At 55.3% G+C, this 25,926-nt stretch overlaps 1 protein-coding gene across 3 annotated transcripts in view; it reads right to left on the reverse strand.

Annotated features, from left to right (window-relative positions):
- Positions 1-25,926, reverse strand: part of LOC140403161 (adenylate kinase isoenzyme 5-like) — a 135,198-nt gene that overhangs the window by 16,082 nt on the left and 93,190 nt on the right. For 2 of the 3 annotated variants that reach the window (XM_072490860.1, XM_072490861.1), the window contains exons 7-11: positions 25,466-25,556; positions 22,989-23,047; positions 19,874-19,910; positions 5,131-5,166; positions 2,241-2,404 (exon numbers count right to left, since the gene is read on the reverse strand). In XM_072490860.1, coding sequence (XP_072346961.1) covers positions 2,241-2,404; positions 5,131-5,166; positions 19,874-19,910; positions 22,989-23,047; positions 25,466-25,556 — 387 coding nt within the window. Of the gene's footprint in view, positions 1-2,240; positions 2,405-5,130; positions 5,167-7,411; positions 8,132-19,873; positions 19,911-22,988; positions 23,048-25,465; positions 25,557-25,926 lie in introns of those variants that run through there. The other variant, XM_072490862.1, reaches the window with a different exon arrangement.

Here is a 25,926-nt window from a genome sequence, read left to right on the forward strand (position 1 = left end):
CCTTAATTGGAAAAAATGACATTCCGGCGCCTGTTCGGGGAGGCTGGTACGGGAATTGAACCGTGCTGCTGGCCTGCCTTGGTCTGCTTTCAAAGCCAGCGATTTAGCCCTGTGCTAAACAGCCCCATTCACCGGACTCCCCGAATATTTCCCCGGGGCAAACGGGGGCGGCGCTGTGGCCAGCGCCCTTACACGAGCCTGCCTCCATTCTCACCCACATAGTCTCCGGCTCCCTACACCAATCCCAAACCTTCTCCCCACTCGCTGCTCAACAGTACATCAGGTCTGGAGGGCCAGACTCGGAGTGTCTCCCTCGCTGAAGCACCGTCTTCCCAGACCTTGCAAGCTCACCTGCCCAGACAAACGACAACATCAACCGTTTCACCTCCTCCGCCAGCACAACAGGAGGGGGGACATGGGGACTCCTGCCGCGTTCCCTTATGTAACTGAAAATACCCCATTGGGCGGTATTCCCCCCCCCCCCCCACGCCGGGTGGGAGAATCACCAGGGCGCCGCGCAAGTCGCGCCACCGCACCCCGACACCCGCACGCGATTCTCCCCCCCCCCCGAAACCAGCGGCACGAGAATGGCGCGGGGCCGCTCGGAGAATCGCCGCAAATGGCGAGCGGCAATTCTCCGGGCTGAGCGGCCAGCAAAAAAAATGACAGTCCCGCCAGCGCTGTTCACCCCTGGTCGCTGCCGGCGGGAACTCTGCGGGAATGCTGGGGCCTGTGGGGTGGGGGGGGGCTCCTTCACCAGGGGGGCGCCTCCGATGGGGCCTGGCCCGCGATCGGGGCCCACCGATCGGCGGACCGGCCTCTTCCCGCCCCCCGGGCCTACTTCCTGGTGCAGCCAGCCCCGGAACACCGACCCCATGTTGGGTCGGGGCCGGCACGCGTAAGATGTTCCCCGCGCATGCGCAGGATTGGGCTGCCTCAACTGCGCATGCGCGGGTTGGCGCGGTGCCCATTTGGCACCGCGTAAGGAGGCTGGAGCGGCGTGAACCGTTCCAGCGCTGTGCTGGCCTCCTGTGGGGGCCAGAATCGGTCGTGCCCGGGACCTGTTCACGCTGTCGTGAAACGCGACGGCGTTCACGACGGCGCAAACACTTGGCCTCAATATCGTGCGCACACTCACCTTCGGTTCCCTATGTAACAATTTGACCCACGCTACAATCTTAGGCCCAATCCCAAACCTCTCCAACACCACAATCAAATAACTTCACTCCACACGGTCAAATGCCTTCTCCACACCCAGCACCGCCACCATCTCCAGCTCCCTTCTGCCAGAGAAAACGCCACATTTAACAAACGCCACACGTTCGAGGACAACTGCCTGCCCTTTAAAACCCCATCTGATCCTCCCCAATCACCTTCAGGAGGCACTCCTCCATCCTAAGCACCGACACCTTCGCCAAAACCTTGACTTCCACATTCAGCAGAGATATCAGCCTATACTCCGCACTCCACTGGGTCCTTCTTTTTTAACAGCAATGAAATGGATGCTTGGCCCATTGTCTCTGGCAGTATCCCCTTAACCACAGCACCTTCGAACACCTTCACCAACAGCAGCACCAGCCTCATCAGAAATGTTTTATAAAACCCCACCGGGAACCCACCCGGTCTGGCGCCTTACCCGTCTGCATCTTCCCTATCGGCACCCAAACCTCTTCCATCCCCACTCCAGCACCCTCAAAAAAATCTCTCCTATCCAACTCGTCCCCTGGGGGTTCCGACCACCGTGTCCCCTGCCCCATCCTGGACCCGGACAATCTCTCAGTCAGCAAGCGACTGGCCTTCTCCCCATATTCATTCACCACCTCCTTCGCCGCCTTAACCGCTTTTCCAATGGACAGAAGGTCAAACCGTGCCTGGAATTCCTTTCTCCTCCCCAAAAAGTCCGGAGTGGGATCCTCCGCATACTCCCATCCCTTTCCAAGATTTCCTCTGCCAGCCACTGTTGCCCCTCTCACCACCAGCTTCTCCGCGTCCCAGTGTCAGTGACATTTGGAGATAGGAGAGAGATAGGACCAGACTGGGCCGGGACCTGTGTAATTATGCCCCAGCTCAAGGCGGTCAGGCCCACTCGCTTTGTGACAATGGGGAATGGTGTTTTGGGCAGGGGAAGGATTGAGAGAGGTGTGTATAAGGGAGGCCGACAGAAGTCATTTGGCCCAAAACCCTGTTTGTAAAACAATTGGTGACCCCAGTATGAAGATGATCAGGTCCAGCTGACTCACCAACGGCACCAGCCCTCCTTCAATCATGATCTTCTTAATTTTATTGCCTCGGTCTGTTTCATTGCTAATCTCCTTCCGCAGAAGGTTCCCTGTCGACAGATGTGTGAATCCATATTTCTCTGTCATTTTCACACACTGGCTGCCTTTTCCCGAGCCAGGGCCCCCTGAAACATCACAAAGTGTCAGTGTGCACAAGAATAACTTTGACTCATTTATTTCTACACAAACATTCGCCTCATTCCATTGAATTCCCACACTAGGAGGGCCATTCAGCCCATTGAGTCTGCACTGACCCTCTGAAAGAGCACCCTTCCTAGGCCCACAGCCCTGTAACTCCGTGCACCCACCTAACCCGCACATCTTTGGACTGTGAGAGGAAACCGGAGCACCCGGAGGAAACCCACGCAGACACGGGGAGAACGTGCAAACTCCACACAGACAGTCACCCGAGGCCGGAATTGAACCCCGTCCCAAGCGCTGTGAGGCAGCAGTGCTAACCACTGTGCCACACTGGTACACATTGTGTATACAACAACATTTATATAGCCCCTTCAACACCCCAAGGTGTTTCGCAGAACCACAGACGGGGATATTAGGACAGATGATCAAAAAGTCATCGAGATGAATTTTAGCAGCATCTTAAACAAAGAAATATCGAGGCGAGCGGAGAAGTTTAGGGCGGGAATTCCAGAGCTGGGGCCCAGGTAGCTGAAGGCACAGCCACCAATAGCGGAGCAATCTAAATCAGGAGCTGCTCAAAAGGCAGAATTGGATTGGTCGGGGTTGGAGGAGGTTACAGAGATAGGGAGGGTTGTAGCGGCTGGATGAGGTTACAGAGATACAGTGGGTTGTAGGGACTGGAGGAGGTTACAGAGATAGGGAGGGTTGTAGCGGCTGGATGAGGTTACAGAGATAGGGAGGTTTATGGGGCTGGAGGAGGTTACAGAGATAGGGAGGGTTGCAGGGACTGGAGGAGTTTACAGAGATAGGGAGGGTGAAGGGGCTGGAGGAGGTTACAGAGACAGGGAGGTTTATGGGGCTGGAGGAGGTTACAGAGATAGGGAGGGTTGCAGGGACTGGAGGAGTTTACAGAGATAGGGAGGGTGAAGGGGCTGGAGGATGTAACAGAGATAGGGAGGGTGTAGGGGCTGGAGGAGGTTACAGAGATCAGTGGGTTGTAGGGACTGGAGGAGGTTACAGAGATAGGGAGGGTGAAGGGGCTGGAGGAGGTTACAGGGATAGGGAGGGGTGGAGGGGCTGAAGGAGGTTACAGGGATAGGGAGGGGTGTCGGGGCTGGAGGAGGTTACAGAGATAGGGAGGGTGTAGGGGCTGGAGGAGGTTACAGAGATCAGTGGGTTGTAGGGACTGGAGGAGTTTACAGAGATACAGTGGGTTGTAGGGACTGGAGGAGTTTACAGAGATAGGGAGGGTGAAGGGGCTGGAGGATGTAACAGAGATAGGGAGGGTGTAGGGGCTGGAGGAGGTTACAGAGATCAGTGGGTTGTAGGGACTGGAGGAGGTTACAGAGATAGGGAGGGTGAAGGGGCTGGAGGAGGTTACAGGGATAGGGAGGGGTGGAGGGGCTGAAGGAGGTTACAGGGATAGGGAGGGGTGTCGGGGCTGGAGGAGGTTACAGAGATAGGGAGGGTGTAGGGGCTGGAGGAGGTTACAGAGATCAGTGGGTTGTAGGGACTGGAGGAGTTTACAGAGATACAGTGGGTTGTAGGGACTGGAGGAGTTTACAGAGATAGGGAGGGTGAAGGGGCTGGAGGAGGTTACAGGGATAGGGAGGGGTGGAGGGGCTGAAGGAGGTTACAGGGATAGGGAGGGGTGTCGGGGCTGGAGGAGGTTACAGAGATAGGGAGGGTGTAGGGGCTGGAGGAGGTTACAGAGATCAGTGGGTTGTAGGGACTGGAGGAGGTTACAGAGATAGGGAGGGTGTAGGGGCTGGAGGAGGTTACATAGATATCGAGGATTGTTGGGGCTGGAGGATGTTACAGAGATACGGAGAATTGTAGGGGCTGGAGGAGGTTACAGAGATAGGGAGGGTTGTAGGAACTGGAGGAGGTTACAGAGATACAGCGGGTTATAGGGGCTGGAGGAGGTTACTGAGATAGGGAGGGTTGGAGGACTGGAGGAGGTTACAGAGAAAGGGAGGGATGTATGGGTTGGAGGACGTTACAGAGATAGGGAGGGTTGTAGTGTTTGGACGAGTATAGCGGGAGAGTTATGTCCATGGAGGGATTTGCAAAAAGAATGGGAATTTTCAAATGGAGTGGGTGCTGCAACGTGAGTTAACCAAGTCTGCAGGTTCGGAATGGGCTTGACTGAAGTGAGGACAGAGGCTCTGGGGTTCTGACATTTCTGCAGATAGATATTGGCAGGGCAGAAGAATCTGTTTGAAACATGTTGCCAAAGGGAGCTATATTTAAGCAAACAGTGCTCTAATCTCGGTGTACAATCCCAAAATATAGGAGGACTTTCGGCCCATTTTGGCTGTGCTATCTCAATGACGGTGTTTATCAAGTTGGTCAACTTGCCTGAACTCTCCCCTAAACTGTGAAAAATTATCTTTTTCAAGTAGTTATTGAATCTGTGTCCAGTGCACTTTTACACAACACGTTCCCCATCAACACAACCCACCGTGGACAAAGATTCTCACCTCCCCACTGTTTGTCTTGGTCATTATCTTAAATCTGGATCTTCCTGTCCTTGATAAAGTTTCTTTTATTTTGTTTTGAACCCTTCGTTTAAATCTCCCTTTAACTTTTCTGCTTGAAGGAGAATGACCTTGGATGTTTCTGGTATTATTTTATTTATTAATATACACAGTCGGACCAGAATAACGTCTTAAACCTTGACACGACATTCCAGATTTATTTCACTCACCAATTACGAAGATAATTTTCGTGAGTTTCAGTTTTTCTGTAAGAGAAATATTTTGAATTTGACGGTTAAAACACCACTGAATTTTGCTCACTTTGTGTTGTACTGACAGGGTGCGCCAACCCCATTCCCCCGCACCATGTCCACTGCCGTCACACCCTGAGAGAGCCACTCTTGATCAGTTCAACCAAGGACCCAAGATGGGTGGGTTTAGTCTACCTGCCCACCAGAGGGAGTCTGTGGGACCCGCTCAGCAGCTGAAACTGGGCAGTGCGACACTATTACCCGGGCTGCATATATATTTCTGCTTCTCTTCCACTTTCTGAAATATTAAAAGAGTATCCAATTCTTTTTTTTCCAATGAAGGGGCAATTTAGCGTGGCCAGTCCACCTCCCCTGCACATCATTAGATTGTGGGGGTGAGACCCACGCAGACACGGGGAGAACATGCAAACTCCACACGGACAGTGACCCGGGGCCGGGATCCAACCCGGGTCCTCAGTGCTAACCACTGCACCACCGTGCCATCCCTCTCACTCCAGGGTCTCAAGCATGAAATACAGAGGGAGAGCTGTACTGTCCGAGGGTCGTGGTACAGTGGTTAGCACTGCTGCCTCACGGGTATGAGGACCAGGGTTCAAATCCCGGCCTTGGGTCACTCTCCGTGCTGAGGGAGTGCTTCACTGTCAGAGGGTCAGTACTGAGGGGGCGCCGCACTGTCAGAGGATCGGTACTGAGGGAGTGCCGCACTGTCAGAGGGTCAGTACTGAGGGAGTGCTGCACTGTCAGAGGGTCAGTACTGAGGGAGTGCTGCACTGTCAGGGGATCGGTACTGAGGGAGTGCTGCACTGTCAGAGGGTCAGTACTGAGGGAGTGCTGCACTGTCAGAGGGTCAGTACTGACGGAGTGCCGCACTGTCAGAGGGTCGGTACTGAGGGAGTGCCGCACTGTCAGAGGGTTCGTACTGAGGGAGTGCTGCACTGTCAGAGGGTCAGTACTGACGGAGTGCCGCACTGTCAGAGGGTCAGTACTGAGGGAGTGCCGCACCGTCAGAGGGTCAGTACTGAGGGAGTGCCGCACTGTCAGAGGGTCAGTACTGAGGGAATGCCGCGCTGTCAGAGGGTCAGTACTGAGGGAGTGCCACACTGTCAGAGGGTCAGTACTGAGGGAGTGCCGCACTGTCAGAGGGTCAGTACTGAGGGAGTGCCGCACTGTCAGAGGGTCAGTACTGAGGGAGTGCCGCACTGTCAGAGGGTCAGTACTGAGGGAGTGCTGCACTGTCAGAGGTCCATTACAGAGGGACTGATATTTTCCTGTCATTTCTTTTTCCGAGTGAATAGAATCTAATTAAATTTATTTTTAAAAAAAAGATTGAGTACCCAATTCATTTTTTCCAATTAAGGGGCAATTTAGCGTGGCCAATCCACCTACCCTGCACATCTTTGGGTTGTGGGGGTGAAACCCACGCAGACACGGGGAGAATGTTCACGCTCCACACGGACAGTGACCCAGAGCCGGGATCGAACCTGGGACCTCTGCGCCGTGAGGCTGCAGGGTTAACCCACTGCGCCACCGTGCTGCCCAGCTAATAATCTTTATTATTGTCACAAGTAGGCTTACATTAACACTGCAATGAGGTTACTGTGAAAATCCCCTAGTCACCACACTCGGGCACCTGTTCGGGTGCACTGAGGGAGAATTCAGAATGTCCAAATTACCTAACAGCACGTCTTTCAGGACTTGTGGGAGGAAACCGGAGCACTCGGAGGAAACCCACGCAGACACGGGGAGAACATGCAGACTCCGCACAGACAGTGACCCAAGGCGGGAATCGAACCTGGGACTCTGTCACCTGCCGCTGACTGATGGCACATTAAAGAGGGAAGAACTCCCATTGCTTCCAATCCAACTCATGCTGTTAGAGGAGGCAGCAAAGCTCAGAACGGCCCCGCCCAAACCTCCGGGTCTCCACGTTCGAAACTAGGGAAGTGTAACGAGCGGGAACTGGCGAGAGTTTCCTGAGTTGAGAGAGCGGCATTCTGGGAATAGCCCACTCCACAGTCACACAGCTGCCCTCAGCACCTCACCGTGTTTCAGTGAGATTGTTTTAAGGATGAACAAACGTTTCATGAGGTTAGAACAGTGAAGGAGAATTTTCACTCATTCACCTCTCAAGGTGTGTTGGATGAGTCTGATCTTTTGGCTGTGATTGTTACTTGTGCCAACAAGAGTTTCTGGGACAATGAAACATGACCTGGTTTAGATTTTTTCTTCCTGAATTTACCTTTCACTTCGTCACAGATCTGCACAGAGTCACCACTTTTGCAGTTCCCCATTCCACTCCTCTCTCGTGTTCTGGCTCCTGACTTCTTCTAGTACCCAACGAGTACGACCTCCTCAGCGTCGCATGTGCTTGCCTTTTCTTGTTTCTCTACTGGTCACCCAACCATTGTGACTTAACAGTAGGAGGCCCAGGCGTCACTCCCTGTGCTGTACATTGGCTGCACCATCTCTAAGCATTGTGCCATAGAGCGAAGTGTAACACGCAGAGGGTGAAGGGGTAGACAGTGCGCTAAAGCTTTCTCACCCGCCAGCGTGTGATTGAACAAAGTCTTGTGCTCTGTCTGGGAGCTGTCTGATCGACTCGAGGAAGAATAATCTGTCTATCAGAGACTGACGCTGTCAATGTAACCTGACACCTAACTCTGTCGCCGTCACTCTCCCTTTCCTCCTCCGAATTATCCACTTTGCTTCCTCCCGAATTTCAATAACATTGATCTTCCTGCTCCCCGAATCCTCACTCTGTCGGAATCAATAATCTTCACGCCATCCTATTCTGCCTCTATAAAGAGTGGAAATCCTCTCCTCCCTTGGCCTAGCTTTCCTTCTGCGGCCCACAACCATTTCACAAACAAACGTGCCACCTCGCTGATTCACCTCATCTCTTAATGGTTCTCTCCTCTGTGGTGTTTCATGACATCCTCCACGTACCAAGTGTGGGTTTTAATACTTGGCCCTCTGAGGGTCGCGGTGAGGTACAGAATCAATCGCCCGACACAGCAAGGTGGTCCAGTGACTTGCTCAATCCTTTATTGATGATGTCACAAAGTATGACACAGCCGATTGTTAAAGTGTGATAAAGATCATCCTGTTTGTCTGAGGAACCCTGGACATCGGCAGGGCAGAGAATAGGCCCACGCTCCCAAGGCAAGACAAGATGAAGGCTGTGAATTTAGGGAGCATGAACATTGGTCACTTCACTGTCAGAGTGAATAATCTAACGAGGGCAGCAGCAGATCCTGGCCATTGACAAAGCAGTTTTATTCCAGTGTTCAATTCAGACAAAGTTTGGATTTAAATTTATTTACAGAAGAAAGAAAGATTAAACATGCATTTCTGTTGCACCTTTCCTAACTGTGGGCTGTCCCACAGAGGGTTAGGAATTGCTGTTGTAGCAAAGGGAGATATAGGGACTCTGTCAGCAGGGAATTCATCCCAGGTTATCTGCTAATGGTTAATGGGAAATGCAGGTGATGAGCAACTGGAGATTTTTGGTTCCATTTCAGGAAAATAACATAAAATTCCTGTTTTCCACTGATACTCTGACAGTGAAGTTCAACATTCTTAAAAGTGACAGGCTTAAAATGAACAGCAAATCTCCCCTGGTCACAGCTCCCAGGGAATTGGAGAAGAGTTTGTGTGATTGGCAGATAAGCATTAGAAAAGAGGGTAAAAGTCTGTATGTTAAAGGTCATTGACAGGAGACTACAGACATTCTGAAGGTTGTCTTTCATGTAATTGTTTTAAAACAGTGACCTGGAAACGTGAGTGCCAAAGGTTAAAATGTGAAACGGTCCCTACATCGACACCCAGCTTGGAACCTTTTCATTGGTTCTTTTTTATTTATTTAATTTTCTCAGTCAGTTTTCCTGAGTGAGTGGAATTCAGAATGAGCAGGATTAGATTTGGGAATAAGTCAACAGCAAGAATCTCAAATAAATTTGCCTCATTTATTTGTTTAAATGAGGCAGCAGAATGGCACAGTGGTTAGCACTGCTGCCTCATGGCGCTGAGGACCCGGGTTCAGTCCCGGTCCTGGGCCACTGTCCGTGTGGAGTTTCCCCGTGTCTGAGTGGGTCTCACCCTCACAACCCAAACCATGCGCAGGGTAGGTGGATTGGCCGCGCTAAATTGCCCCTTAATTGGGGAAAAAAAATATTTGTTCAAATGAGCATAGATTTAACTTTGGTGAGGTGTGGCTGAGAGTGATACACAGAGGATTCTCCGTGCCCGCGCCGGGTTGGAGAATCACCGGGGCGAATCCCGCCACTCCGACATCGGGCCGCCGATTCTCCGGCGACCGGAGAATTGGAGGCCATCGCGCCCGCGCGGTCGCTGCGGCGCCGTTTGGGGGCCATTGAAAGCGGCCCCCGCGGCGATTCTCCGTGCTCGACAGGCCGAGTGGCCACCGGGTTCCGCTGGCGTGGGTTACCTATGGTCCCACCCGGCAGGCCCGCAGCGTTCTGGTGAAGGGTGGTGTGGAAAATCGGAAGAATATGACATTTGAAACATGAAAGTAACACTGGGAATGCCTGAGGCTTTTAAATAAAAGGGAGAAGTCCCACAAGGGGTTAACAGCAGCCTGTTTTGAAAGCAGACAACTTCACAGACAGGGAAGAAAATAGAGAGGAGCTTCATTTTAATTCACAAGTTAGAAAAGACATTTGATTGACTTAAAAACTCTTAAAGTTATATGAAGGGGAACAATATTTCACAAATCGTTACGCAATTAATTATTTTATTGAACAATTAAGAAAAGCAGCCAGAATCTAAATGATAAGATGAGGAACAACTGTTAAGTGTGAAAAGTTGCTGACACTGGTAATAAAGTGAAACAACTGATTTACAAATTAAGAAAACTAGAAGGTGACAAGGTTACCTATAATGTACATCACATTTGAAGTTAAAACCTTTGAGAAGATGGCCAAAGCAGAGAAAGTTAGTGTCGGGGGGATAACCCTAACTTGACATTAGCTTAACCTGAAGATGACCCGGGTCGAATCTGAGAAAACTAAAAAAGACATAAATCCAAAAGGGTGCGAACTAAGACACAGACAAATTAATTACATGTCAAGCAAAGCGAGAAAATTCCAGTCAGGAATGGCGAGCGGGTGAGGATGAAGCCTTGCTGTCGCTGTTAAAGTAGCGGCACGCTTCGAAACCGATAAAACTTAGCGTTCAAACTGTCAGCCAGGCAGTCTGAAGGGGGCCAGGTGCAGAGGTTAAAGGGCCCCAAATGGCTATCAAAACTGGGGGAATGAGCAGATAATCAGAATCTTCCTCGGTGATGTGCCGAGCAGCATCTGAAGACCAAGCAGCCCAGAGAAGCGAACAGAAGACCAAAAGTTAAAGAAAACTGATTGTCAAGAGAGACCAGTCTGCAACTGGTCCGAACAAGTAAAGATCTTTTTACCTCTCTGTAAAAGTAGTTATTCTCTTTTAACTTGAAAATAAAGTTAAGTTCAAGTTGATAACCTGAAAGAGTGGCTATTATTATTTTCTTTAGCAAGTTTACTTTACTTCACTTAGCAAGCTGGACCCGTGTGTAAGTTACTAAGTGGCAAGTAAATAAAATTCTTCTACGAAGCTACGGGTTATACCGGGGGATAAATTGAAACACTAGTTTGACTCGAATACCACTCGCCAAAGTCTGCGTAGGAGTCGGGGAGTGAGAATCCCTGCTCACCATTGAGAATAGATTGACCCTTTTTTGGTATAGGGGGAATTCTAAGAATAGTGGGGAGGTAAAAACTACAGGGGGCCGTCCTGGTGGGGGGGGGGGGGGGGGGGGGGGGGGCGGGGAGCCGACTCCGGGGGGGGGCCTCCATGGTGGTCAGGCCTGCGATCGGGGCAACCGATCGGCGGACGTGTTAATTCCGGGGGGGGGGGGGCTATGTTTCGCCGGGCGTCTGTAGGACTCCGCCATGTTGCCCGCGGGCCGGCGCGGAGACAGCCGTGACGCGCATTCGCGGACCCGCGTCAGCCGTGGCGGCTGGCTTTCGGCACCGGAGCAGCGCACAGCACTCTGGCGCCGTTCTAGCCCCCGAGGACGGGCAGAACGACTGGGCCTGGAAGCCCGTTGACGCCGGCGTCGCTCGCACCGCTTTTGACGCCGGCATCGACACTTGGCCAGGATTTCGGAGAATCCCGGCCAGATCCTCTCCGTTTGCACTAACATTTTACAGGTACAGCCCCTCTCAGTAATTGAAAGAATGAAGTTCTTTACAAACCAGCTTGTAACAATATCCAAGTTACTAATTTCTCCAAAGCACCTTAAATATCCAGGGCGGTGTTCTCTGTCCCGCCGCACCAGCTTTTTTTGTGTGCCACGCCCGCTAGCAGAGAATCCCGCCCCATATATTAATTTAGAAAAAAATTATACATGACTTCATCAAATCTCCATTATCCAAAAGCATTTCACAGCCAAGTCAGTATTTTTTGAAGGGCCTTCATTGATGTAATAGTAAAATTTAGGAGCCACTTTTCACACAGGAAGCCAAGCAATCCATCTGGAATTGCTGCTGTTGATTACGGGAAGAATATTGGCCGTGAGATTGGAAATAACTCCCCTGCTGGTCTTCAAAAGAGCACCATGAGATCGGTTACATCGACCTGAGCAGACAGACCCAGCCTTAAGCGAGGTGGCACCTCCACCAATGCTGCACTCCCTCAGTGCTGCACGGAGGTAAGCCCTGGCTGAGGTCAACCCCACGGGGTAGATGGGAATCCTGGCTCTGTTTGTGGGAAAGTGCATTAAGAGGCTACAGAGGTGGGCAGCACGGTGGCGCAGTGGGTTAGCCCTGCTGCCTCACGGTGCCGAGGTCCCAGGTTCGATCCCGGCTCTGAGTCACTGTCCGTGTGGAGTTTGCACATTCTCCCCGTGTCTGCGTGGGTTTCGCCCCCACAACCCAAAGATGTGCAGGGTAGGTGGATTGGCCGCGCTAAATTGCCCCTTAATTGGAAAAAATGAATTGGGTATTCTAAATATTTTTTTTAAAAAGAGGCTACAGAGGTAAAAATTGTGATACATTGTGAATAACTTTGGGAGAAGAGTGACAGACATAAGGGCCCGGATTCTCCGACCCCCCGCTGGGTCGGAGAATCGCCGGGGGGGGCGCGGGAATCCCGCCACGCCGCTCCAATGCTGGGCCGTCGACGACAGGAAAATCAGCCAAGGTGTATGATGTAGGAAGTGTTATTCGTTGGTTAGATCATGGCCACGGGAAGTTAAGAGTGAGACAGTTTTCAAATCCTGGCAAAGTATGTTTGAGACGGAGTTCTGCGAGATAACTCAGTTTTGACATTTGTGCCACACAAGTGCCAGGCAATGACCATCTCGTACAAGAGAGGATCTAACACTGCCCCTTGACATTCAATGGCATCACCATCGCTGAATCCCCCACAATCAACATTCTGGGGCTACCATTGACCAGAAACTGAACTGGACCCAGCCACGTTAATACTGTGGCTACAAGAGCAGGTCAGAGGCTGGGAATCCTGCACACCCCAAAGCCGGACTACAAGGCACCAGTCAGGAGTGTGATGGAATACTCTCCACTTGCCTGGATGAGTGCAGCTCCAACAACACTCAAGAAGCTCGACGCCATCCAGGACAAAGCAGCCCCGCTTGATTGCTCTCCCTTCCACAAACATTCAAACCCTCCACCCCCGACAAACAGTGGCAGCTGCATGTACCATCTACAAGATGCACTGCAGTAACTCACCAAGGTTCCTTAGACAGCAACTTCCAAACGCACGACCACTACCATCTAGAAGGACAAGAGCAGCAGATACCTGGGAACCCGACCACCTGGAGGTTCCCCTCCAAGTCACTCACCAACCTGACTGGGAAATATATCGGCCGTTCCTTCACTGTCGCTGGGGCAACATCCTGGAACTCCCTCCCTAACAGCACAGTGGGTGTACCTACACCTCAAGGACTGCAGCGATTCAGAAAGGCAGCGATTCACCACCACTTTCTCAAGGGGCAATTAGGGATGGGTAATAAATGCTGGCCTAACCAGCGACGCCCACATCTCGTGAATGAATGAAAATAAATGAAAGAATGCAGTGGGAAGGTGTTGTCGGGCTGTGTAGTGACCATTTAATAACTCGTGAAATCGACTCTTTCCTACTGTCAGACTGACTAACTCCACCAACCAGATCAGCATCAAGAATCAGCAACACTCACAGGTGAAACATATCTAACTGAAAGAGCTGAACAATATTAAACATTGACCAGTTCCAACTGCTCCATCATTTGGCATTTTGTTTTTTTTCTATAAATTGATTCTGTGCAAAATCCACCAGAGGTTTTGTATCTGGTCGCTCCCCCCCCCCCCCCGCCCCCCCGCGGGGACAGAGCTCACTCCAGCCTGACCAATACTCTTACATCTAAACTCACGGCATGTGTGCGCCTGCACATCAGACTGGGCTAACAGAGCAGCTGACACCACATTCTGCCGGGCTCCAGAGGAACAAAGCCTCGAGTATTTGACTTCTGGCCAGGTCCTGCTGTCAGCTTTTCATGTGTCACTGAGAAGCCCTTTGAGGCTGCTTTCCATCACCTTCAGAAGCTCACCCACACACTGGCTCCACACCTTTAATGCCCCAAACTGCGCAAGGGCTGTCACATTTAGAAGTTGAACTGAGAAGGTCTGGCGGTGAGTGCATTGTGGCATTTCTTTCATGGCTGCTGAAGGCTCATATAAAAGGAAAGGATTTACATTTTCGATAACTCCTTCCACTCCACTGCACTTTACAGCCAATAAGCTACTTTTCAACTGTGATCACAGTTTTAATGTCGGAGATTTACACACAAAGATCCCCCCAGACACCAATGTGATAGCAGGTAATCTAGTCTTAGTGATGTTGGTTGAGGGATAAATAAATAAATGGTCAGAACCAGGTGGAACCCCATGAATAATTTTGTGGGATCTTTGATATCCAATTCAGAGACTACAAAGGTTTAAAATCTCGCCTGAAAGTTGGCACCTCTAACAGTGCAGCACGCCCTCTGTACTATGCTGGAGTTTCATATTGAGTTTAAAAGTCTGGACTGGGGGTTTGAACCCAACCCTTCGCACCCAGAGACAAGAGAGCTCTTCACTATCACACTGATGACACTGCACATGGGTCAGGACAGGGCTCCCTCACACCACAGTGAGACCATTTATTAATTGGCAACCTACTGATCCCATGGTATTGCTCCTACTGAGTGAGTTCACACGCCCTCTATCAGCACGGGCAGCACAAGTGGCTAGCACTGTGGCTTCACAGCGCCAGGGTCCCAGGTTCGATTCCCCGCTGGGTCACTGTCTGTGCGGAGTCTGCACGTTCTTCCCGTGTGTGCGTGGGTTTCCTCCCACAGTCCAAAGGCGTGCAGGTTAGGTGGATTGGCCATGATAAATTGCCCTTAGTGCCCAAAAAGTTAGGAGGGGTTATTGGGTTACGGGGATAGGGTGGAAGGCAGAGCTTAAGGGGGTTGTTGCAGACTCGATGGGTCGAATGGCCTCCTCCTGCTCTGTATGTTCTAGTAACGCCCAGTGTTTGAGAGCTGAGGAAGATGCAACACAACAGTTGATTTCCCAGATCAATTGAAGGCTAATTGCCTTGCTTAAATCTACAGGTCATTCAGATGCTAATTGTCTTGTCCAAATCCACAGGTCAATTAGAGGCTAATTGTCTTGTCCAAATCCACAGGTCAATTAGAGGCTAATTGCCTTGTCCAAATCCACAGGTCAAGTAGAGGCTAATTGTCTTGTCCAAATCCACAGGTCAATTAGAGGCTAATTGTCTTGTCCAAATCCACAGGTCAATTAGAGGCTAATTGTCTTGTCCAAATCCACAGGTCAATTAGAGGCTAATTGTCTTGTCCAAATCCACAGGTCAATTAGAGGCTAATTGTCTTGTCCAAATCCACAGGTCAATTAGAGGCTAATTGTCTTGTCCAAATCCACAGGTCAATTAGAGGCTAATTGTCTTGTCCAAATCCACAGGTCAATTAGAGGCTAATTGTCTTGTCCAAATCCACAGGTCAATTAGAGGCTAATTGTCTTGTCCAAATCCACAGGTCAATTTCCGGTCAGAAGAACCCAGTAGGAGAGGACATAGATACAGTATATTTCTTTTAAAATGCGGTTTGGATGCTAATAAAGTGTGTTTTGTTGCTGGTGAGTTCTCTCTGCAGGTGACTTGTTTTCTCTTCATCACTGTTTTAATTGTGAAGCAGAGATCTCGATGTGACTGTCACAGCTGAAAACCTGTGACAATTTGGATCGAAGGTGGGAGTGATTTGCAATTCATAATTAACACCCAATACCATCCAGCAGCAGCCACCTGCAGACCCAGGAATAATTAATACCGCCTCTCACCCCCCCCCCCCCCCCCCCCCCCCCCCCCCCAGACACACACTGTCCCCTCCCCCCCAGACACACACTGTCCCCTCCCCCCCAATCACACACTGCCCCCCCCCCAATCACACACTGTCCCCTCCCATCCCCAATCACACACTGTCCCCTCCCCCTCCCCAAGTCACTCACTGTCCCCTCCCCCCCCCCAATCACACACTGTCCCCCCCCCCAATCACACACTGTCCCTCCCCCCAATCACACACTGTCCCCTCACCCCCCAATCACACACTGTCCCCTCCCCCCCCCAATCACACACTGTCCCCCCCCCCAATCACACACTGTCCCCTCCCCCCCAATCACACACTGTCCCCTCCCCCCCCAATCACACACTGCCCCTCCCTCCCCACAATCACACACTGTCCCCCCCCCCCCCCACAATCACACACTGTCCCCTCCCCACCCCAATCACACACTGCCCCCTCCCCACAATCACACACTGCCCCCCCCCCACAATCACACACTGCCCCCCCACAATCACACACTGCCCCCCCCCACAATCACACACTGCCCCCCCCCACAATCACACATTGTCCCCTCCCCCCCCACAATCACATTGCCCCTCCCCCAATCACACACTGTCCCCTCCCCCCCACAATCACATTGCCCCCTCCCCCAATCACACACTGTCCCCCCCCACAATCACATTGCCCCCTCCCCCAATCACACACTGTCCCCTCCCCAATCACACACTGTCCCCTCCCCCCCAATCACACACTGTCCCCTCCCCCCCCCCAATCACACACTGTCCCCTCCCCCCCCCAATCACACACTGTCCCCTCCCCCCCCAATCACACACTGTCCCCTCCCCAATCACACACTGTCCCCTCCCCCCCCAATCACACACTGTCCCCTCCCCCCCCCAATCACACACTGTCCCCTCCCCCCCCAATCACACACTGTCCCCCCCCCAATCACACACTGTCCCCCCCCCCAATCACACACTGTCCCCCCCCCCAATCACACACTGTCCCCTCCCCAATCACACACTGCCCCTCCCCCCACAATCACACACTGTCCCCTCCCCCCCACAATCACACACTGCCCCCTCCCCCCCCACAATCACACACTGCCCCCTCCCCCCCACAATCACACACTGCCCCCTCCCTCCCCCAATCACACACTGCCCCCTCCCCCCCCCAATCACACACTGTGTCCCCCCCCCACAATCACACACTGTCCACTCCCCCCCCAATCACACACTGTCCCCTCCACCCCCCAATCACACACTGTCCCCTCCCCAATCACACACTGCCCCCTCCCCCCCCCCAATCACACACTGCCCCCTCCCCCCCCCCCAATCACACACTGCCCCCTCCCCCCCAATCACACACTGTCCCCTCCCCCCCCCACAATCACACACTGTCCCCTCCCCCCCACAATCACACACTGTCCCCTCCCCCCCCAATCACACACTGCCCCCTCCCCCCCCCACAATCACACACTGTCCCCTCCCCACCCCAATCACACACTGTCCCCTCCCCCCCCCAATCACACACTGTCCCCTCCCCCCCCCAATCACACACTGTCCCCTCCCCCCCCCCCCAATCACACACTGTCCCCTCCCCCCCCAATCACACACTGTCCCCTCCCCCCCACAATCACACACTGTCCCCTCCCCCCCCACAATCACACACTGTCCCCTCCCCCCCCACAATCACACACTGTCCCCTCCCCCCCCCCACAATCACATTGCCCCTCCCCCAATCACACACTGACCCCTCCCCCCCCACAATCACATTGCCCCTCCCCCAATCACACACTGTCCCCTCCCCCCTCCACAATCACATTGCCCCTCCCCAATCACACACTGTCCCCTCCACCCCCCAATCACACACTGTCCCCTCCCCCCCCCAATCACACACTGCCCCCCCCCCCCAATCACACACTGTTCCCTCCCCCCCCCAATCACACACTGCCCCCCCCCAATCACACACTGTCCCCTCCGTCCCCCACAATCACATTGCCCCTCCCCAATCACACACTGTCCCCTCCACCCCCCAATCACACACTGTCCCCTCCCCCCCCAATCACACACTGCCCCCCCTCAATCACACACTGTCCCCTCCCCCCCCAATCACACACTGTCCCCTCCCCAATCACACACTGTCCCCTCCCCCCCCAATCACACACTGCCCCCCCCCAATCACACACTGTCTCCTCCCCCCCCACAATCACACACTGTCCCCTCCCCCCCCACAATCACACACTGCCCCCCCCCAATCACACACTGTCCCCTCCCCAATCACACACTGTCCCCTCCCCAATCACACACTGTCCCCTCCCCCCCCAATCACACACTGCCCCCCCCCCAATCACACACTGTCTCCTCCCCCCCCACAATCACACACTGCCCCCCCCCCCAATCACACACTGTCCCCTCCCCAATCACACACTGTCCCCTCCCCCCCCAATCACACACTGCCCCCCCCCAATCACACACTGTCTCCTCCCCCCCCACAATCACACACTGTCCCCTCCCCCCCCACAATCACACACTGCCCCCCCCCAATCACACACTGCCCCCCCCCCCAATCACACACTGTTCCCTCCCCCCCCCAATCACACACTGCCCCCCCCCAATCACACACTGTCCCCTCCGTCCCCCACAATCACATTGCCCCTCCCCAATCACACACTGTCCCCTCCACCCCCCAATCACACACTGTCCCCTCCCCCCCCAATCACACACTGCCCCCCCTCAATCACACACTGTCCCCTCCCCCCCCAATCACACACTGTCCCCTCCCCAATCACACACTGTCCCCTCCCCCCCCAATCACACACTGCCCCCCCCCAATCACACACTGTCTCCTCCCCCCCCACAATCACACACTGTCCCCTCCCCCCCCACAATCACACACTGTCCCCCCCCCAATCACACACTGTCCCCTCCCCAATCACACACTGTCTCCTCCCCAATCACACACTGTCCCCTCCCCAATCACACACTGTCCCCTCCCCAATCACACACTGTCCCCTCCCCCCCCAATCACACACTGCCCCCCCCCCAATCACACACTGTCTCCTCCCCCCCCACAATCACACACTGCCCCCCCCCCAATCACACACTGCCCCCCCCCCAATCACACACTGTCCCCTCCCCAATCACACACTGTCCCCTCCCCCCCCAATCACACACTGCCCCCCCCCAATCACACACTGTCTCCTCCCCCCCCCACAATCACACACTGTCCCCTCCCCCCCACAATCACACACTGTCCCCTCCCCCCCACAATCACACACTGCCCCCCCCCCCCGCCCCGGTGTCGAGTTACGAAGCTTTTTCTCATTAAGGGGTAATTTAGTGTGGCCAAACCACCTTTCATTATTGTCACAAGTAGGCTCACATTAACACTGCAATGAAGTTACTGTGAAAAACCCCTAGTCGCCACACTCCGGCGCCTGTTCGGGTCACAGAGGGAGAATTCAGAATGTCCGTCTTTCGGGACGTGTGGGGCGGGATTCACCGACCCCCTTGCCGGGCCGGAGAATCGCCGGGGTTGGGGCGTGAATTCCGCCCCGCCGCCCGGACGCCGGCTGCCGGTTTTTTGGCGGGGGTGGGAATCACATCATGCCAGTCGGGGGCCGTTGCAGAGGCCCCCCCCCCGGCGATTCTCTGCCCCGCGATGGGCCGAGTGGCCGCCCGTTTTCGGCGGGTCTCGGGGGTCCTTACCGACGTGACCTGGCTCTGCGGGCGGCCTGCGGAGTCCTCGGCGGGGGGGGGCTTGGGGAGATCTGGCCCGCGATCAGGTCCACCGATCTGCAGGCGGCCCTGTGACGGGGGGGGGGAGGGGGCGGGGGGCACTCTTTCCCTCCGCGCCGGCCGCTGTAATGGTCCACCACGGTTGGCGCGGAGAAGAACCCCCCTGCGAATGTGCTGGGATGCGCTGGGAGCACCCGCTGGCGCTCCCGCACATGCGCCAACTTGCGGCGGTCGGCGGAGGCCCTCGCCAGCGCTGGCCTAGCCCCTGAAGGTAAGGAGGATTCCGCACCTTCCTGGCGGCCCGACACCGAAGTGGTTCACGCCACCCCTCGCCGTCGGTACGGCCCGCCCCGCCGGGTAGCGGAGAATCCCAGGGGAAGGACATCCGGAGGAAACCCACGCAGACACAGGGAGAAGGCGCAGACTCCGCACAGACAGTGAACCGGGGCTAAGATCGAACCCGGGTCCTCAGCGCCGTGAGGCAGCAGTGCTAACCACTGCGCTACCGTGCCATCCCCGTCAAGTTACAACTCTGTGAATGTTTGTGCGGTGCTGGGAGATCGTTACTCACCTTGCAGGGACCAATCAGCAGTGGCAATACCTCCAGCCTGTTACAACACATCGAGGAAGAGAGAATGTTATCAATCTGCCTGAAACAATCATCGACAACCCCACAAAATCCTCAGATTCACCACATTGACAATTCAGACCATTGCGCTGTGAAAGGGGAGGCTGAGGCAGTGCCCCCCTCCCCCAGGCTTGGTTCTGTGAGCACAACAACCATCTGGTACCTTGGAGCCCCAGTGCTGAATGGGCTATTCGTCTACAGAGGGTCACAGGTGAGTTGCTGTAAAGTCTCAGCCAGACACATCGTCCCACCATTGCCATCAGCTGTTCAGAGTGAGAGCCCCAGATAGCCCCCGACTAGTCCGGGGGGTCAGTGAGCTGAACCCACCTGAGATCAACCCCATCACTTTCCCCCGTCAGTCCGTCCCTATCAGCGGCAGTGCAGAAATCCTGGCCTCCCGCACTCGTCCCTAAACAAACTCATTCTTTTCCCAGCCCCTGGAACTGGCCGCCGCCCCCTTCACTCACTCCATCTCTCCTCCACCAAACCCCAATCAGCATCTGGCACCCTCCCCAGCTTTCATCATGTGGGTTGCCAACTCTTATTGGGCACATTCCTGGAGCTTCCATCACAGGCCCCCCCCCCATCCCCCCCCCCCATCCCCCCCCATCCCCCCACCCTCATTTCTCTCAAACCCACTCCCCCATCTTCAATATATTTAGAAGTAATAAACATACTTTAATCACCGAGTGATTCTTTTTTTAAAATTTAGAATACCCAATTATTTTTTTCCAATTAAGGGGCAATTTAGCGCGGCCAATCCACCTACCCTGCACATCTTTGGGTTGTGGGGGCGAAACCCACGCAGACACGGGGAGAATGTGCAAAACTCCACACGGACAGTGACCCAGAACCGGGATCGAACCTGGGATCTCGGCGCCCTGAGGCAGCAGTGCTAACCACTGCACCACCGTGCTGCCCTGAAATCACCGAGCGATTCAAACCCATGTCGAAACGCTGATTTCTTGGAGCGTGTGAGAAGGGTCGGTAACCTCCACAACTAAACTCAGCTCAGTTCCTGGGAAAACACGCAGCGTATGTCTGGACTGCTTTTGTGTCGAGTGCATTGTGGAACTAAATTGATTCAAACTATATTTGATTTGACTCCTCTGTACTGTTAGTGAAAAGCGGTTTGTAGTTTGTAATTAAATGCACTCAGGGTTGTGCAGAGAGCAGCACCAGCTCTCCAGTATGCTGCCTCTGCTATTGTGTCAAAGGAGGAATTGAAAGGCTTTCCCGATGCTTCACAGGAATGTCACTGTCTGTGGCGATGGTGTCAGCAGCTCCTTCACTTGCTGCAGGGGCTGCATTGGAGCTGTGGCAATGTTTACCTCATAGAACACAACCTGTCAGTAATCACCCCCCACTCGGAGTCTCACCCACTCGGAGTCTCACCCACTCGTTTCTCTTCCCCAAACACATCCTTCCATTGCTGCATCTCTCCCTCCATCCCTCTCCCTCTCCCTCTGTCCCCTCCTCTCTCCCTCCATCCCCGCCCTCCCTCCATCCCCTTCCTCTCTCCCTCCACCCCTCCCTCTCTCCCTCCATCCACCTACCTCCATCCCCCTCCCTCCACCCCCCTCCATCCTCCTCCCTCTCTCCCTCACTTGCTCCCTCCATCCCCCTCCCTCTCTCCCTCCACCCCCCTCCCTCTCTCCCTCCATCCCCCTCCCACTCTCCCTCCATCCCCCTCCATCTCTCCCTCCCTCCATCCCGCTCCCTCTCTTCATCCCCCTCCCGCTCTCCCTCCATCCCCCTCCTTCTCTCCCTCCATCGCTCTCCCACTCTCCCTCCTTCCACTCCCTCTTCCTCCATCCCCTCCCTCTCTCCATCCCCCTCCCTCCGTCTCTCCACCCCCCTCCCTCTCTCCATCTCCCTCCCTCTCTCCCTCCATCCCCCCCTCTCCCTCCACCCCCTCCCTCTCCCTCCAACCCCTCCCTCCAACCCCTCCCTCTCCCTCCACCCCCTCCCTCCCTCTCTCCCTCCACCCCCTCCCTCCCTCTCTCCCTCCATCCCTTTCCCTCCCTCTCTCCCTCCATCCCTTTCCCTCTCTCCCTCCATCCCCCTCCCTCTCTCCCTCCATCCCCATCCCTCTCCCTCTATCCCCCTCCATCGCTCCCTCCATCCTCCTCCCTCCGTCCCACTCCCTCTCTCTCTCCGCCCCCCTCCCTCTCTCCCTCCACACCCCTGTCTCTCTCTCTCTCTCTCCCCCCCTTCTCTTCCTCTGTCCTCTTCCCTCTCTCCCTCCCACTGTCCCCTGCCATCCCTCTGATTGGCGAGTTGGGAACACTCATGGGGGGGGGTTTGAGATACTCAGTTATGTGGGGGTGGGAGGGGGGTATCTATCTTGCTGCATCACTGAGCATTTGGGTTGCTGTGTCTCCATGGAAACCAATCCCTCCCAGTGTTAGCTTCGCAGAGTGGATATCCAGGTTTAAAGGAATCCAGGATGAGCACCTTAGGGAGGGTCTCGATAGCTGGGCCAACCCCTTGCCCTCTGTGTCTCGCTCAATTGCTTCAGGATCGTGGGCTGGGGGCGACGGGCCTGATTTTCACAGTCCCTGGGGAATGGATCACAGTGAATATCAATGCTGGCAGACACCGGGCCCCTGAGGGACAGGCGGGGTGACAGAGGCACCGGGCATTGAGGGACAGGCGGGGTGACAGAGACACTGGGCCCTGAGGGACAGGCGGGGTGACAGAGGCACCGGGCTCTGAGGGACAGACGGGGTGGCAGAGACACCGGGCCCCGAGGGACAGGCGGGGTGGCAGAGACACCGGGCCCCGAGGGACAGGCGGGGTGGCAGAGACACCGGGCCCCGAGGGACAGGCGGGGTGGCAGAGCTGGCTGAACTCGAGGCAGACCAGCCGGAGCTGCCCACTCCCGGCAGATTACTGCTGCACACTGTGTGACGGCTCAGGTTCTGCCTTTCCCGCTGCGATGCCTTTGCAAGTCGAACAGCTGTCTTGCTTCCATGCGGCTCTTTAAGGTAGGAGCGCGGGGAGGGTAATGAGCACCTGAGGAATATGCTCGAGGGCGAAGGAGGGCGATAGTTACCTGTTCCTCGGTATCTGAGCTCACTTCAGCAATCTGGCCGAAATCGGGCGTGCTGGGGCCTGAGAGAGAGACGGAAGAATTAAACAAACCCTCCTATTTCCTGTTTATGACTTTATCGTCATAATTAACATCGTTTTCCAGAGATTTGCTGTTTCTAAACCAGTTGGTCCCTGAACTGCCGAGGGTATTAAACACTCAATCGTCCGGTTACAGGAAACGTGAACTTCCGGCAAAGGTTTAACTCTGGGATTTAATTTGTGTTAATTTCCCTTGGCTTTATTTTAAACCTTTTAAATCTTCACCTCTGAAAAGCAGAAGGTGTTAAGAACAGCAATAAAAATAGTGAGAGAGTGAGAATGAAACGTCAGTGATTGAGTGAGAAATGTTTGACGATAAGTCCCGTGGACGTGACTGCGATGCTCTGAGTCTGTTTGAGCTCCCAGCCCTGGGCACCTCACCCAGCCCTGGGCACCTCACCCAGCCCTGGGCACCTCACCCAGCCCTGGGCACCTCACCCAGCCCTGGGCACCTCACCCAGCCCTGGGCACCTCACCTAGCCCTGGGCACCTTACCCAGCCCTGGGCATGTCACCCAGCCCTGGGCACCTCACCCAGCCCTGGGCACCTCACCCAGCCCTGGGCACCTCACCCAGCCCTGGGCACCTCACCCAGCCCTGGGCACCTCACCCAGCCCTGGGCACCTCACCCAGCCCTGGGCACCTTACCCAGTCTTGGACCCTGGGCCATGGGCACCTCACCCAGCCCTGGGCACCTCACCCAGCCCTGGGCACCTTACCCAGTCTTGGACCCTGGGCCATGGGCACCTCACCCAGCCCTGGGCACCTTGCCCAGCCCTGGGAACCTCACCCAGCCCTGGGCACCTTACCCAGTCTTGGACCCTGGGCCATGGGCACCTCACCCAGCCCTGGGCACCTTGCCCAGCCCTAGGGACCTCACCCAGTCTTGGATCTGGGCCATGGGCACCTCACCCAGCCCAGTCCTGATCCTGGGACCCACACGTCCCTACGCTAGGCTGGACATCACGTCAAAGCTGAGAGAACCAGGGACAACGACCATTCAGCCCAGCCCGTTATTCATGCCCACTCTCTCTAGACACAATCTCAAATCTGTGACCTCCACCAACCTACCCCAGTGAGGAGCCAATCAGAGCCAGTTAAGCAGATCCCAGCTGTGAGAATTCGAGGTGCGGACAAATCCAGGAATCGCAGGAAATTCAGGAATTATAATCTGACTGGAATCAAGGGTGGGCAGTCGGGCACCATCATCTCACTCTGACCCCGACCCCTCACCCCCACCCTGACCCCTCACCCCCACCCTGACCCCTCACCCCCACCCTGACCACATAACCCCGCCCCATCCCCTCACCCCGACCCCTCACCCTCGACCCGACCCCTCACCCTCGCCCCGACCCCTCACCCTCGCCCTGACCCCTCACCCTCGCCCTGACCCCTCTTCCTCGCCCCGACCCCTCACCCTCGCCCCAACCCCTCACGCTCGTCCCAACCCCTCATCCTCACCCCGTCCGCTCACCCCCAACCCCTCACCCCTAACCCCTCACCCCATCCCCTCACCCCCGCCCCGACCCCTCACCCCCGCCCCAACCCATCACCCCCAACCCCTCACCCCGTCCCCTCACCCTCGCCCCGTCCCCTCACACCCACCCCGTCGCCTCACTCACGCCCCAACCCCTCACCCCGTCAACCCACCCCCGCCCCCTCACTGTCACCCCACCCCCGCCCCAACCCTTCACCCCCAACCCCTCACCCTCACCCCCGCCTTGTCCACTCACCCCGTCCACTCACCCCGTCCCCTCACCCCCAACTCCTCACCCCCAACCCCTCACCCTCGCCCCGATCCCTCACCCCCGCCTTGTCCGCTCACCCCGTCCACTCACCCCGTCCCCTCATCCCAACCCCTCACCCCAACCCCTCACCCTCGCCCCGACCCCTCATCCCCGCCCCGACCCCTCATCCCCACCTCGTCCCCTCACCCCGTCCACTCACCCCTCACACCCGTCCCCTCACCCCCATCCACTCACCCCCACCCCGACCCCTCACCCCCGCCCGCTCGCCCCACACCCCCGTCCCCTCACCCACGCCCTGACCCCTCACCCCAACCCCTCACCCCGTCCCCTCACCCCCGCCCCGACCCCTCACCCCCGCCCGCTCACCCACACCCCCGTCGACTCACCGCCGCCTCATCCCCTCACCCCCATCCCTTCCATCCCCTCACCCTCGTACCCTCACCCTGTCCCCTCACCTCCGCCCCGTCCCCTCACCCCCGCCCCATCCCCTCACCCCCGCCCTGTCCCCTCACCCCCGCCCCATCCCCTCACCCCCGCCCCGTCCCCTCACCCCCATCCCCTCACCCCCGCCCCGTCCCCTCACCCCCGCCCCGTCCCCTCACCCCCGCCCTGACCTCTGGCACAGTTGGCAAGGGTTACCCACTGACACTCACCTGCCACTGGCTCTTTGATTGGGACGAGCGTTCTGTCCACTGTCAGAGTGATATCTTCAAATACCTCCTGCTCCATCCGGTCCCCATCAAACTGTGGGAGAGACACAAACTGTATCACTCACCACTCTCAGCCACACTGAAATCAGTCCAACACAGCTGGATAAACATCTGGCTCAGAACAGGGATGAATTTTACAGCAATCGAGCAGATTAGATGCAATCAAACACTCCCAGGGCAGGTACAGCACGGGGTTAGATACAGAGTAAAGCTCCCTCTACACTGTCCCCATTAAACACCCCCAGGACAGGTACAGCACGGAGTTAGATACAGAGTAAAGCTCCCTCTACACTGTCCCCATCAAACACTCCCAGGACAGGTACAGCACGGGGTTAGATACAGAGTAAAGCTCCCTCTACACTGTCCCCATCAAACACTCCCAGGACAGGTACAGCACGGGGCTA

Source organism: Scyliorhinus torazame, chromosome 27 (genome assembly GCF_047496885.1).
Source record: "Scyliorhinus torazame isolate Kashiwa2021f chromosome 27, sScyTor2.1, whole genome shotgun sequence".
Classification (NCBI taxonomy): Eukaryota; Metazoa; Chordata; class Chondrichthyes; order Carcharhiniformes; family Scyliorhinidae; genus Scyliorhinus; species Scyliorhinus torazame.